Below are 14,893 nucleotides of genomic sequence, written 5' to 3' on the forward strand. Positions count from 1 at the left end.
ACTGCAGACGTACCAGGTTTTACTACCTTTTAAACAAAGCTGTGACATATGCTGAATTAATCTGCAATATTATTTGCAAAGGGAACAACCTTGACGCTTGCTTTTATCTCAGTCAGTTTTGGCTTTCATTTTGTTGATAGTGGAATAAAGAAATTCTTGAATATCATTGTGAGAGAAGGGTGAGTATAAAGCAAAACAACCACATCTCTCTATCAATGTATTTCTCCTTTGTTTCTTCCAGCACATTTTTTTTTTAATTTGTATAAAGCAACCGTGGTCCTATTCTCATCCTCAGTCTCTTCTATTGACACTGCTCCATAGCTGCTTTCAACAATCTCAGCTATCAACCAACAGACAAAGGAACTAAACAATACTTTATGAATAGCACATGTAGTTAATCTTTCTTTTTTTTCTTCTTGTAGCACATGCTCATCTTGTACAGAAATGTGCTTAAGTGCAACATTTTCTCTTTGTAACCTTTTTACTGAAAGACAAGTATATCTAAGCAGCAGCTTGCATGTACGTGTCTACTTCTTTTCTGGAACATGCAAAATAAAACACTTCTTGCATTACAGAAATGTCAAGGATTTGTTAACTCATGAGCTCTCTGTCAGCCCTTTTCGGAATTCCAGCTCTGTATTGTACGTGGTACCTCAGAACAATGCTTTTAGGCTCTGGAAGCAAAGAAGCTTTTGCTTTTCAGGGTACTTTTTGACAAACTCTGAAGAGAATTAAGTTCTTACTCCTCTGAAGAGCTTCTCGAAGGGAAGTACTAGCACAACTAGATAAAGCAGAAAGAGCTATCATTGCACCAGCAATCTTCTCTTTGCTATTGTAACAGCAATCTTCTCTCTATGGTTTGGAACGCCTACCAGGTTGCAGCCTGATTCTTTAATGACAATCTTCTCCTTTCACACTTTAGATGTTGACACACTTATCTCAAAAGAGACCAAACAGATAAATTAATTGACACATCTGAGAGAGAGAATTTAAATGTTTGGTAGTGATGCAAAGCTTTTCTATGACTATAGAATAATGACAATTAAAAGGATGGATATTTCACTAGTCTCAGGCTAGCAATTAATTTTATAATTGCTGATATAGTTAATAAAAAAGGAGGAAAAATAAAATTACATACAGAAAAGAAAACCATTCCTTGATATGTTATTTGGTTAATTAACGAAACCATTTTAGACAAACTGAATGGCCTTCAGAAAATATATGCAATTTTCACTTTAATGAATGCTTGCAAAGGAGTCTAAATTAACAGAAATAATAGGCAAAAAAGCTGGAAACTCACTTTAAAAAGTGTGTAGATTCAAAAGAAAGTCCTTTCTTCCTGGGACTCTCTTTCACATCCTTGTGTAAGCTACCCACTTAGACTTTCTCAATATTCTTTAAACTTTAATATATGCAGTACAAAAATACAGGAGCTAGCAAAAAGGGGGGGTTGAAAAACTTCATCACTTTTTGGTTTTTTTTACAGGAAGTCTTATTGTACTGGGGGGGGGTGGGGGATATTGTACTGGGGGGGGGGGGGGGGGCGCTGGGAAGTTTGGGTATAACAGCTTCATTTTCAATCCCAGTATAAAATAGAAGGATGTCAGAACAGCAAATACTTTACTAAGGCATATATTTATTCTGCCTAATACATTTGCATGTCTTGAATGTGGATAAACCCAATCATGCATGTTGTCTTGAAAACAGAAGCCTTCATTTGAAAGCTGCCATTAACCTCCCTCCCCTTTTCACTTTTGTGTCTTTCCTCTCCACTGAGGAAATGAAAATAAAATCATGCCTCTCTTTGTTTTCCCCCCATTTCCCAGAAATCCTAAATAGCACTTCAGAAGAGTTGCACTTTTTCCCTCTGAATTCATGTGTGTGTGTACATACACATTCCTCATTGATCCCAGACAGCCCATTTTGGATCAAGTTGCAGTTAAAAAATGAGTGCATGTTATGATAATATCACTCAGTGTTTGAGGACACTTTAATTGTATGAATATTCATTTTTTTAAAACATACAACCTGATATTTTAGTTTATATTTTCAAGGAAAGTGAGACATGCACACATAGCTATGGATGTGCATATATGGTAGAGGGGAAAAAATAAGAATGATACAGGAAGAATGTAAGAGTGACCATGTTCTGAAAACACCACTTTATCTGTCATGGGTAATTAAGCTTTTATGTGAGCAATTTCACAGCTTTTGTAATAGAAGATAACTACATATGCCATTTCTAATCAAACTGACACAGTTTAAAAAATTAAATCTTTCTTCATAGCACATATCTGAACTTTAGCATTCTCCATGCAGTCTGTAAAGCACTCCTAGAGGTAAGATAACTCAGATCGCAATGTTTATGCAGCTCAGAGAACACGTACATGTGGCCCCGTGGGGCAGCGTGGCATGCACACTATCACTGTCAAGAACGGGACCAAGTCTCCCACACAGCCTTTTTTCCCCTCACAGGTCTTTCAGACATTTTATTGTGCTGGTTTGCCTTGTTGTCGTGGTTTAACGAAAATGAGGACACTTGTACACTAGGCTGTCTCTCCTTGACTTCTCCAACCATTTTATGACTTTAACAGCTTTAAGACCAATTTTTTCTTAGAAAGAGGCAGCATCTCCCTCTATTAATCTCCAGGACTGTACTCTGGGAGATCTTGTGTTCAAACCACTACAGATATTACCAAGGGCAGGGGCACTTGTGATCCAAATATCAGATTGGAAAGGGTCTATCCAGTGCACATGCACACAGATGTACTTCTTCTGGTTGCCATGTATTAACTGAGTAAATTCTAGGCAGAAATATAGGCACAGGATGAGGGACATCTGCTGCATGCCTGCAGGCTGGCTTCACAACATACAGACAGCGAGCCGGCTGCATTCAGTCTTAACTGGGCTCCTGGGCATGTTTTGCTGCCAATACATGCCAGCAGCCCTGCCCCCAAGGATTCCCAGTGCCAGAGCAGGAATGTCTCATACTTTCAGTGCACCCATCAGCATTCGCGCTCGGGGGGCCTGCCTCACCCCTAGTGTCAATCTGCACCAGTCCCCTCCGAGTCTCACTTACACAGGTTCCTATCCCATCACCAGACAAATCTGTAGTCCAGAGCACTTCACTTGAAAGTCTTTACGTTCTACTGAAGGTCTGATTGTGCCACCTATAAATGTTAGCTCACCAAGTAGTTCACTGTTACCCATTTGAGTGATGAAAAAGGAATCTTAAACAGGCCTGAGATTTATGATTTCATTCAAGACAAGTGCTATGACATTGAACTTAATGTAACTCACACGGGTGTTCTACAGCTTCATAAATTACATTGTTTCAGACTTTTTTTTCAGATACTGAAGTAAGACCCCCTACCTCCTGAACTTAAGGAACATGTCTAGACTCTACTATAGGCACAGGGAAAAAAATATGTTGTGGAGTAGCAGCAACTAACCAATTTGAAGAATAGTTGCATGTTTTTCTTAACAATTTTGGCACTTTATTATTTGGCTTCCTCAGAACATTTGCTTGCTCCAGTGAGTTGTTGCTTTTAAGGTATTCACTTAACACTTTCTGCTCTAATGCTGTTTCAACTGTATTATGTGAAGAGAGTTAATTAGGAAAAAGAGTAAAAGATAATTAAATCACTGTAATAACAGTATTTGGCATTTAGTAGCATCTTCAGTTTGAAATTCTTAAAAGATATTAATAATTATTATTGAAATAAATCTCATAAACTACTGAGAAGTAAAAATGCTCTTAGAAGTCTAAACTTTGCTACAGAGCAAAGCTAGGAAATAAGGCTCCATGTTCTCAGATGTGTACCATATCTACTAGACGACTGTTCATCCCTGCCTTCCTTTCTTTTAAAGTCACAGAGAGACAGGAACAAGTGAAATTTACAGGTAATCACCAAGATTTTTTTCCTAGATGTCACATCAGGCTGACAACAGTGAGCGAGCACGTAGGTTGCTACTCAGTTTAAAAATAAAGAAGGGATATAAATGTGCTAAGACTTCTCTTCCACATAGAATATACTACATTATATTATATTCCAATCTTGTATGAGCAACACTGTCTAAGGCACACTGGACAGATAGGCAGGCATGGTAAAAATGCCAATTGATTATATTGTCATTGTTTATGAGGCAGAAATCTATAATGAAGCCACAAAATTGTCCTTGATATTATGTCACTGATCCTAACTGGTCATAAAACCAAACCAACCAAACAAACAAACAAAAAAAAAGTTGAGTTTGAGGCATCTCAATATATTACAACCAAAAAATTAAACTACATGAGCACAAACACTCCTTCCTATCCCTTCACAAACTCTCAGACACCCAATTGTTCCCAGTCTGCCAGGAAAAACAGGACAATGAAAAGAGAGAGATTCTTTCAAAGCACTTTAACTTCCACCAGGAAAGATGAATCTGTGTACGTGATGGACCTCACCCTGCCAACCTAGCCTACCAAGGGAAAAGCACTAGTGGCTGAAATGCCACTGCAGCTGCTCCTGCCATGACCCTTCCCATTGCCACTGCTTTGCTACTTCCCATTGAGCTGCCCAGAAAGGTGTAGCAGCAACAGGAGCCAAAGCAATAGCAACAGCAGGTCTCTCATTTTAACCCCCAGCATTTTACCTTAAGTACCTCCAGTCTCAAATACTAGACCACTTTTTCTGTGGGACAGATTAAAAGTGAATCTGCTATTGCTTAGAATAACCCCATAAAAAGAGCTTCTTAAACATAAAGCAGTTAGAATAAAAGACTGTTTGTACCTATTTGGGTTTTTTTTTTCTTCTACACACCAATCAGTTCTCCCAGATACTCCTGGTCACAAAAAACCCCCACCACCTCTCTCCTTGCTTTCCTTCTCTCTACTCTGCCCTTACTTTTTCAGCCAGTTGTTTTTCTCCCTACAAACCAGGCCTTGCTTCTTAGCTTCATGAGGTTGTAGGACATGAAACATTTGGCCCACCCAGTTCTCTCTGTCCTACTCATTTCTTTCACCTATTCATTTCCTAACCAAGAGTCTCACTCTCTAAATCAAGTACCTTTTCCCCTCTGCACTGCACAGCTCAGCACTCTACTTCTGGCACTTCTCACTTCTCCCCCAGCACCATGCACTTGCTCTGGCATGCAGACGGCCTATATGAACTCAGCTTCACAGAACCTGATGGTCCTGCAGTACCATTTATGAAAAATTTGCAGCTCATTTCTGGGAAAAAACTTGATGGCAGTTTTCTTAGCCAAGAGACTTCCCTTCATGATTCTACTTTTCTTAATCTTAGCTGGAAGCATGAAACTCTAGAAATGACATAGAAGCCATGACATTTTCCTATTATGCACATCTTTTCTCATTATGCTTTATCATTAGTTAATGAAAGAGACAACAGACAAGTCACCTCTCTTTTTCTGCTCCCAATCTATGTCCATCTCATCTAATCAGCACTTTATGCTAGTGACTACCTTTTATTACATGCTTAATACAGTGCATAGGACTGTGAGGCCTAGATTACTACTGTATCTCTATATCTAAATAATGATTAATAGTCCTTTTTGTCCTTTTTTTCAGGTACTATGCATTTCACTCCCAGATACACCTACTGCAATAACTTTGTTATAGTTCTCCAGATACTCTGTAAACTAAGGTTTAGTTAAGGTTGCTGCTGACAAATGACTTGATCCTTCCATCATCATTACAGCCTGTTTATCTACAAAATGCTGATACCTGCCTTAGGAAATAATGCTTTCAGGTGATTACTTAGGCAACTAAAACACAGTGGTTATAAAAAGCTAACCAGGCATTTTCCAGCATAGACATCTAGGCAAGACCAGAGACTTGACTTTGCAATCATGCTCCGCTCCTAAATTTCAAGACCAAGTAAACATCATCTGCCCAAACTCAGTCCTTTCTGTCTCCCTTGAGTACATCCTTTCTCCTGTTAGTCAATATTGCTCTTAAAAGAAAGAAAAAAAATTTTAGACTCAAAGCTCAGCGCAATAAGACTAAAAGCTTTTCTCCTTTGTGTTTGCTGTGTGGGAAAACAACCACGGATTTGTTGAAACAGCAGTCTGACAAAGAGAAACAGAGCGAGAAGGAGATAACAGCTGGTCATCCCTGCCCCGAAAAAGAAAATTGAGACATTGGAAGATAAATCCTTGCATTTAAATAACAGGCATAGCTAAATCCACTTCACATCATGTATTAGCTAGCCTTTAGATGTTGGTCAGAAAAGTCAAAATCTTTCCTTTGTTCAGTTTCATTATTACTCTCCTATATCACTCCCTCTGTTTAAATAGCTTGAGATCAGGCCCCAGTTTACCAAACTGCACGCTGCTAACTCTATAATGTATTTACTTCTTTCTGCCTTCTCAGTACAGTATTACTACACATGCATTGCAGAGAATATATAACATATTACAGCATGCAGTGTGACTTGCATACTTAGTCAATAAATAAAATATGGAATATTTATACATAACTCACACCCATCAAACTGAATACACAACACGATTTTATCATATTCAGCTGTACTTTCTAAAAACGGTATTAGTTTTCCTCCTTTTTGTTGTGCAACAGAATACAACTAGCCTTTTCAGAGTTTCACGAGGGATGAAAAAAAAAATCTCCCTTTCCAGCACAGCCCACATAAAAGGCTGTCAGAACTGCAGTTTTTATGCACAACTTTGTGTGGGGACTCTTAGTTTTCTTAGGGAGATCCCCTAACAGTGGAAATGACAGGGGTTCTATGCTCTGCAACAGCTCCACAGTAGGAAAAACTGCTGTTGCTCCATTCTAAAGTATTCCTATGAAGGACACTACAACTGCCCTGCCACTCCCACTCTGCTCAGCTCAGGGGTTAAACAAACCAAGTTGGTCCTAGGCCACGTTCTATCTAATAGTCCAAATTAACCATGATTTTGATGAAAATTAATGACACTGAAATTCCTACGACAACAAAAATCTGAACCCAGTTTTTTGGTTATTGCTGGCTTCAGTAGTCTGTTCATTTACCAATTACTTAGTCATGGAGCCTGCAAATTGGCAATGTCAAAGCTTTTGCTGACTGCTAATTCTCTTAGGTGATGTATATTGTGCAAATAAGAAAGCTGCCTTAAAATGCCAGCATAATGCAGCATGACATTTTCCACTCTCACTGAAATGATTTATCAGTCATGTTCACATTCATTGAGCCTCCTGTGCCATAATTTATTGGGAAACTGTTCCATAATTGCCAGTATGACTTTGACAAGAATTATATGATGAGAAGACTTCAGTCATTAACTATCTAGAAATATCAAGTGCTATCCTCACATATGACAATGAAAGCTACATTGACACTTCATCCAGTCACATCACTTTCCACACCCATACATATTAGCCCTTCAGGAAGGGTGCTTTTCTCCTAGCTGCTATGAAAAGTCCAAGGAGACAGCAAGGCACAATTCTCAAGCCTTTTCAAAGTAAAGCCCAACAGCCCCTGAACCAAAATCCCCTACCTATCATTGAATGTGAGGGAAAGCCTATGAAAATCAAGATAAACACAAATAATGCCAGAAGAAAAGAAAGAAATTAGAAATACAGTTGTTACAGTAGCTGGTATGATGAAGCTGGTTGATTTACTGTGTCTACATGCACAAGGGAAACATTTGTATGTTTATTTCCCTGAATATAGTATCATTGCACCTCACACTGTGTTGTATGCTGTACCTCAGTTTCATTGCAGAAAAAATTGCCCACCCATTCATTCTCCTGCATATTTCTCTGCCTTTAACACTGAAAAGCACTCTAAAGCAAAAAAATTAACGCCTAGCAGTAGCCTTTCCAGTCCACATTTACATTCCTAAATATGCTTGTTAAGCACTATCAGACATTATTGGATCCAAGAGAGCTCTAGATGCATCACACCGTTGACCTCTTCAGCATTATTTTAAAATCATGCTTCACGTTTCAGTGACCAAATATGAACTTAAGCATCCATTTCATTATGATGACAGGTATACTTTGCTCTACCCCGTTGCTATGGTAACAGATATGGTAGCCATTAGTTTTACGGCAAAACGTATTCCCAAAAGGTAATTTTGTTTTTATTCTCACTTGTATGATCATACCAAACTACTTAATTACATAAAGAACTCAAAGACTATGCTCTTAGCTGAGCTCAGCAGCTCCTACAAGTCTTGCATTCACCTTACTTGGCTATAAATGTGGAAGATAAAATATACTGATGCTTTAAATAAAAGATGTCAAAATTCTTGCTCCAAATGGAACTACTAAAAATTAAGAGGAAATCATATGCTAACCAGGACTTAACTGAGTAAAGTATCCCAAATCCTGTACAGCATGAAAGGGAAAATATTTACCACCTGTAAGAATACAATTTTTGGCTTCACTGAAAAGCAATGGAAATTATTTTTAAAATTCCGGAGTGATTTCTCACATGTTATTGAATACACATCAGAATTCTTCTCCTGGTTTAACATTTTGAACATACCTTATGGTAAGAATATTTACATTCAAAACTGTAAATGTTACAGTTTTCATCAAAATTCTCAGTTTTCAAAATTTTTATAACTCAGGTAAGGGAAAAAAACTGTATCAGCAGCAGTTGAGAAAAGTGTCACAGCTGCCATACAAGTAGCTGTGAAAATGTTCTTAAGCTACAGCCATTCAAGTAAATGCATAACACAGCAAACAATTATTTAAGTTCTTTCTCCTGCCTCTTTTCCTTGTCAAGCTGAAAAGAAGCCAATATTGCATTAATTTAAAAAATTTCACAATATTTTAGATTATGAAGTCATTATATTCTTACATTTTGTATATTTCTTTTTTAAACATAATTATGTTAAACTAACTCAGACGATGATTTAGTGTTCAAGATTTCCATGGATCAAAGTTTTAAAGTATTATGTTTCTGTTCTAATTTTTAGTATCAACCTTTGCATTTGTAAATATACAGATAACAATTATCTGAAATTTAGTGGGTAGCTCTGATACTTTCTGAAGTGATCCCACTGATACTGGATCCAGACTATACTCCGAGTCCTAAAAAAACCACAGGAATGCCCCGGCTGTTTTGAGGGGAAATATTACAGCCCTCATCTCAAATGGATCCTTCAGAAAAGACAAATTACACCCATATAGACAAGGGTGTCGTGAAAATGGAAGTCTGACGTAACTGAACTAGTACTATATGATCTGGGACAATCAGTGTAAATTTTTAGTAAATCAAATAATATTTAAAATATCAGGTGCTTCTATAAAGGATGAACAATGTGTTACTTAAATTTAATTGAAATATCACCTTGTAAAAAGATAATATATCTCTGTAGTTACATTTACAAAAAGAGATATTCATAGAGGACAAAACAATTGGAAGCAGGTAGGTTCATGCTGCCCAAGAAACCACTTCCCAGAAAACTTCAAAGCATGTTTCCTAGTTACCCACATGATTATAACCTTCCTGCTCCAGTGCTACACGTAGTGCCCATGTTGCTTCTGAATCTTTTGTAAACCACTTTAGAAAGTGGGAGTGATTTTAAAAAAAATCAGCAGTTCTTGGCTATAGTAATGTTATCCAGTGCTATAAGCAAGTGAATTTAGAGCTAGTGAGAACTAACAGCCATATTATAAGAATAAATGAATAATTTCACCAGATGTTACAAACATCTAGATCTTTTCCTTACCTGCCTCCTGTCCCTCTGAGACGATGATGAAGAGGAGGCACTTCTATGTGATGGAGTGGATGTTTTGTGAGCTGGAGATACACTCTTCTCCTCTGAACTCATCTTTGCAGCAAACTTGTAGTAATGATCTTGTGCTCTTATCACTCATGTACAAAAAGGCAAAGGATAGTCTTCTGCATCCTCATGTTTCACAGTTTATTGACAGTCAAAGAGGAATTCAGTTTCAGCTGAACTGCACCTTAATAAAGAAGAATGTGAGAGAAAGAGTGAATGAATACACCTTCGCTCCAAATTAGCTCTGCAGCAAAGAAATATGTTGACAGTCACTATTTAATCCAACAGATCTCCCACTTTTTTACTTCCTTTCCTAACAACTACCTAGTACAAACACGTATATATATTGTTCTGCATTCTCACAAAAGATGAAAGTGATATCACATTATTTCAAAAACTCCTACAGAAAAGCTTAAGGAATTTACACCACTTCTCAGGCAAAGTTTACAAATCCTTGACAAGGGGTCGTTATCCCATCTTGCATAATATCAAAACATCAAGTAATTCCTTCGGAGTTCCTGTACAACACACAAACCACTGAACACCCCATTATATGCAGCACTTCTTAAAAATCCTGCCAATTAGACTGAGGACTCTGCAAGTTGTTTTTTAAAAGCAGGCCCCTCTTTCAAAGATGGTGGCCTTGCTGAAGGGCTGGACAATCAAGTTTCACAGATCACCACCTTTCAGATTGTGCAGAGCTCACCACACGCTCACGTCTCTCTCTCAAAGATGACTGAAAGATAATACAAAACGCTTCGACCAGAAAACACTTTCAGCCACAAGACTGTGGCCTGGGGTTATTAATCTTTTCATCATGTATTTGTTGAATCCCAGGTTAAAAAAAAAACCCAACCAACTACTGATGAAGGCAGGAGCTACCCAGGGCCAAGCTGACACTGTGGCTGCTGTGTTGGGTGTTCTAGGCACGCAGGCACAGCCGCGGGGGCTGTGGGGGCGGGCGGCCCCCCTGAGGCACGGGCAGCCCAGGGCCAGACACAGCCAGTTCCAGCCAGCTCTGCAGTGGCCCTGCCGCAGGGCGCAGCTGAGCCCCTCAGTAAAAAGATATTTAAGAAAAGGCACAAAACACCATAAAGGCAGAGGAGGAGGAAGGAGGAATAAAACAAGTGACAAACAACCCTGGGAACACCAGGGTCAGAGAAGGTGGGGAAGAGGAGGTGCCCCAAGCACCAAGGCAGAGACTCCCTGCAGCCGTTGGAGGAGATGGATAATCCTGAAGGAGCTGCAGCCCGTGGAGCACGCATGCTGAGCAGATTTTTCCATGAAGGACTGGAGCCTGTGGGGAACTCATGTCAGAACAGGGGAAAAAGTGTGAGGAGGCAGGAGTGAAAAGGAGAAACTACTATGTGCCAACCACAACCACCACCACCTCCATGCCACTCAGGGCAGGGGGAGACTAGAGGTGTCAGGAACAAAGGAGTGATGCTGAACATGGGAAAAACAGGGGGAAAGGTGGTGTTTTAACGTCCTTCATTTCTCACTACCCAAATCTATTTTAATTGGCAATAAATTAATTTTCCCTAAGCTGAGTTTTGTCCATACAGTAGTTGATGAGTAGTCTCCCTGCCTTTATCTCAACCCACAAGCTTTCTCATCCCATTTTGTCCCCCCCATGCCACTGAGGCAGGGGAGAGTGAGCAGCTGGGTGGGCATATGGCTGTTGGCCAGGGCTAACCCACCACAGACCACAGCTACAGGGGCCATTCTCTTTACTGTTTACTCGGCCGCTGTGATGTATATATACCTCTTTGTGAGTATTAGATGCTTTCTCTTACTTCTCTCCACCCAAGCATTTAATTTCCATCCGAGAACAGAAAAATAGATACTCAGAACTGCACAGAGGATATTTGTGTCAACAGCCAAATGCTACCTATCAAACACTGTCAAAATATTGCAAGTACATCACCAGTTTATCACGACAGTTCAGCAATGGAGTTATAGTTCTCAAAGTTTAACAAATTACTTTGATCTTGCTTCAGTTGATAGATACTATGTCTGATCTTCCATTACCCTAGGATAAAATCGTTCCCTGAATGATGTCACCTGTTTGAAACTCTCATCTATCTACTCCACCACCCTCTAATTTTATGGGTTTTTTTATATATATATATAAATAGTGCCCTTCCCACATACACTGTGATAACAGCACACCAAGGGTCAGCACAGCACAGCTAGCTTTAGGTGGGTGTGGAGAAAGGTGCTGTCCTGAACCATGTTAAATGAGACCAGGACAAAAACACATTAACTAAAGCTCAGATATGACTGCAACCTCAAGAAATTATGACATATTGAAGACAGAGCTCTGACTTCTCCAATCACAATCCAATCACAAAATAAATGGTTGACACAGAAGAGAGAAGCAGCCTGTCAAAATAAATATTAGCAATATCAGAGGTATGGATTTTGCAGCTATCTTGCTTCACGAGCCTCCACCATATGGTAAGTCCATTGACACTGATTAGGGAATCTCTGTCCTCTCCCAAAATCTGAAGATGTTCGACCGAGCCTGGGAAACTGCACCAACTGCAGTCCAGTTTGTGAAAAAGCTGTTAGTAGAAATAACGAAAACATACAAATACATGACTTGCATAAACCCAGTGATAAATAAACCTGCATGTCATATAACAGATAAATGGAAGTTCTCAATGAGTAACTCCAAATAAAATCTGTTGTGTTGTTCCTTACTCTGATTAAGTCTTTTCTGCGAGAATGCCCAGAATGCTTTATAGACTACTTAATATCTTGTGCAGTATTGGGAGTAATTTGAGAAGACAATTTAGGGTGCAAAACTGAGTCTCTAGACATAAACAAACCAAAAATACGTGACTGTCACTGGCATTTCAAGCAAAACATTTTCACACTGATCTATCAATATGGGGCTGTTTCTCATTTGGGAGGGAAGAGGTTTTCTGTGGTGCTCTGTAGCTGTATAACACAATCATTCAATATTTGAGCACTCAGTGGAGGCCAACCTTTGTTCTTACATTATGAGGAATATGTAACAGTCTGTTCCCCCCTTTACTACTGACCTTTCATGTAGGAAAGTCATAACCAGACTTTTGTTACAGTACATGAATGTTGCTAACCCAAGAATATAATGGAAATAAAACATCTCAGTGCGGTAGCAAAGCTGTGGTAATTTAATAGACCACTTATAGGAAGTAAGCAATCTGTCTTTTTTTTTTTTTGTAATAACCCAATCCCTTTAAAGCCACTATATGAGAATCAGCCACATTATTTCAGCAAAGCATCCACTTTTTAAGGAAAGGCTTTAATCAGTTCATTTTGAGATTTGTTTTATTTGCAAATCCTGTCAGAAATAATAAAGGGCCAACTCCAGATTCAGGAAAGTTATTGACATGTTTACAATAGGGGAAAAAAATAGAGCAAACTTTTCTCTTTTAACTCATAATCAGTAATTTTCATCAAGAAAATCCATTTCCCTCATTTTCCTGGCAGTTTTAATAGCGTAATTGCTCCAGCAATAACTTTCAAGGTGAAAATTTAGAGAAGTCATCAAAAATCACATGTTCACCTCTGACCACTGAATTTTAAACCCTAGACAGATACCAAAACAACACTGTTGATCTAAGGGGACCACTGATTATTTTCAGGTCCAATATTTATAAGTAGGAATAAATGAGGTGCTGTAGGAAATCTCAGAAATCTTATTAGCACTAAAGGGTTTTTAAGGTAGAAGATATTAGAATTCGTACAACTGTGTTACCACTGCTCCTTTCAAGTATTTTAAAAGCTGCGTATTCAAGACTTGGATAACAAATGTACACGTCTAACTGCAGGCATTTGTAACAACACTGGCATATAAAAACTCTCAAACTGATACTATAAATGGCAATACATACTGTGCCTAAATACTGCTATAAATAGCTCTTTAGCCCATATTCAGGAGGATCTAGAACCTGGCTGTAGGTAGGAAATGAGTCAAGCCCAGCAATACCCCTGGAGAGGAGGAGCTCTGGTACAGACCTAAGTGCTGTACTTGGTCAATGCAGTTTGCAATTTCCATGATCACAGAATCATTTAGTCTGGAAAAGACCTTCAAGATCTTGTCTAAGACCTTTAACTCCACACAGCCCTACAGGCTTGGGGAAGAGCGGCTGGAAAGCTGCCTGACAGAAAAGGACCTGGAGGTGTTGGTTGATAGCCAGCTGAATGAGCCAGCAGTGTGCCCAGGTGGCCAAGAAGGCCAACAGCATCCTGGCTTGTATCCAAAACAGCATGGCCAGCAGGACAATGGAAGTGATTTTCCTTCTGCATTCAGCACTGCTGAGGCTGCACCTTGAATACTGTGCTGAGTTTTGGGTCCTTCACTATGAGAAAGACATTGAGGTGCTAGAGCATGTCCAAAGAAGGGCAACAAAGCTGGGGAAGGGACTGGAACAAAAGTCTTATGAGGAGCGGCTGAGGGAACTGGGGTGGTTTAGTCTGGAGAAAAGGAGGCTCAGGGGAGACCTCTTCACTCTCTACAACAACCTGAAAGGAGGTTGTAGGCACGTGGGTGTTGGTCTCTTCTACCAGATAACAAGTGACAGCACAAGAGAAAAATCACCTAAAGTTGCACCAGGGGAGGTTTAGATCATATATTAGCAAAAATTTCTTCTCCAAAATGGTTGTCAAGCATTGGAACAGGCTGCCCAGGGAAGTGGTTGAGTCACCATCCCTGGAGGTATTTAAAAGACATGTAGATGTGGCGCTTAGGGACATGGTTTAGTGGTGAACTTGGCATTGTTAGGTTTATGGTTGAACTCAAGGTCTTTTCCAACCTAAATGATTCTATGTGCTGAACCAAGCACAGCAGTGATGATGATCTTCCCAAGAGCATGGAGTCAACCAGCTGCCTCTCTGCTGTGGGGTGATCAGGGCACACCCTCAGCCTCCCTTCTACAGCCAGCACACTGCTGGGCTTCAGCAAAACTCTGAGATCTTGTGGTCGCTTATAGGGTTTACTATGTGGTCAGATGTTGGCACTCCTTCACCTCACGGATTACTTGCTGATTTAGCTAAACATGTAACTAGATGTACATTGTAGCAATGCAACCACTAAACTCTGATTTAAAAAAAAAAAAAGCAAAAAAAAAAAAGCCTTGCTATTTTATGTCTTATTTCA

General features: G+C 39.3%; 1 protein-coding gene across 1 annotated transcript in view; it reads right to left on the bottom strand.

Annotated features, from left to right (window-relative positions):
• OSBPL6 (oxysterol binding protein like 6) overlaps positions 1–14,893 on the bottom strand; it is a 108,705-nt gene that overhangs the window by 53,598 nt on the left and 40,214 nt on the right. The window contains exon 2 of the mRNA XM_055812709.1: positions 9,691–9,928. Coding sequence (XP_055668684.1) covers positions 9,691–9,792 — 102 coding nt within the window. The 5' untranslated portion in view covers positions 9,793–9,928. The remainder of the gene's footprint in view (positions 1–9,690; positions 9,929–14,893) is intronic.

This window comes from Falco peregrinus, chromosome 8 (assembly GCF_023634155.1).
Source record: "Falco peregrinus isolate bFalPer1 chromosome 8, bFalPer1.pri, whole genome shotgun sequence".
Taxonomy (NCBI): Eukaryota; Metazoa; Chordata; class Aves; order Falconiformes; family Falconidae; genus Falco; species Falco peregrinus.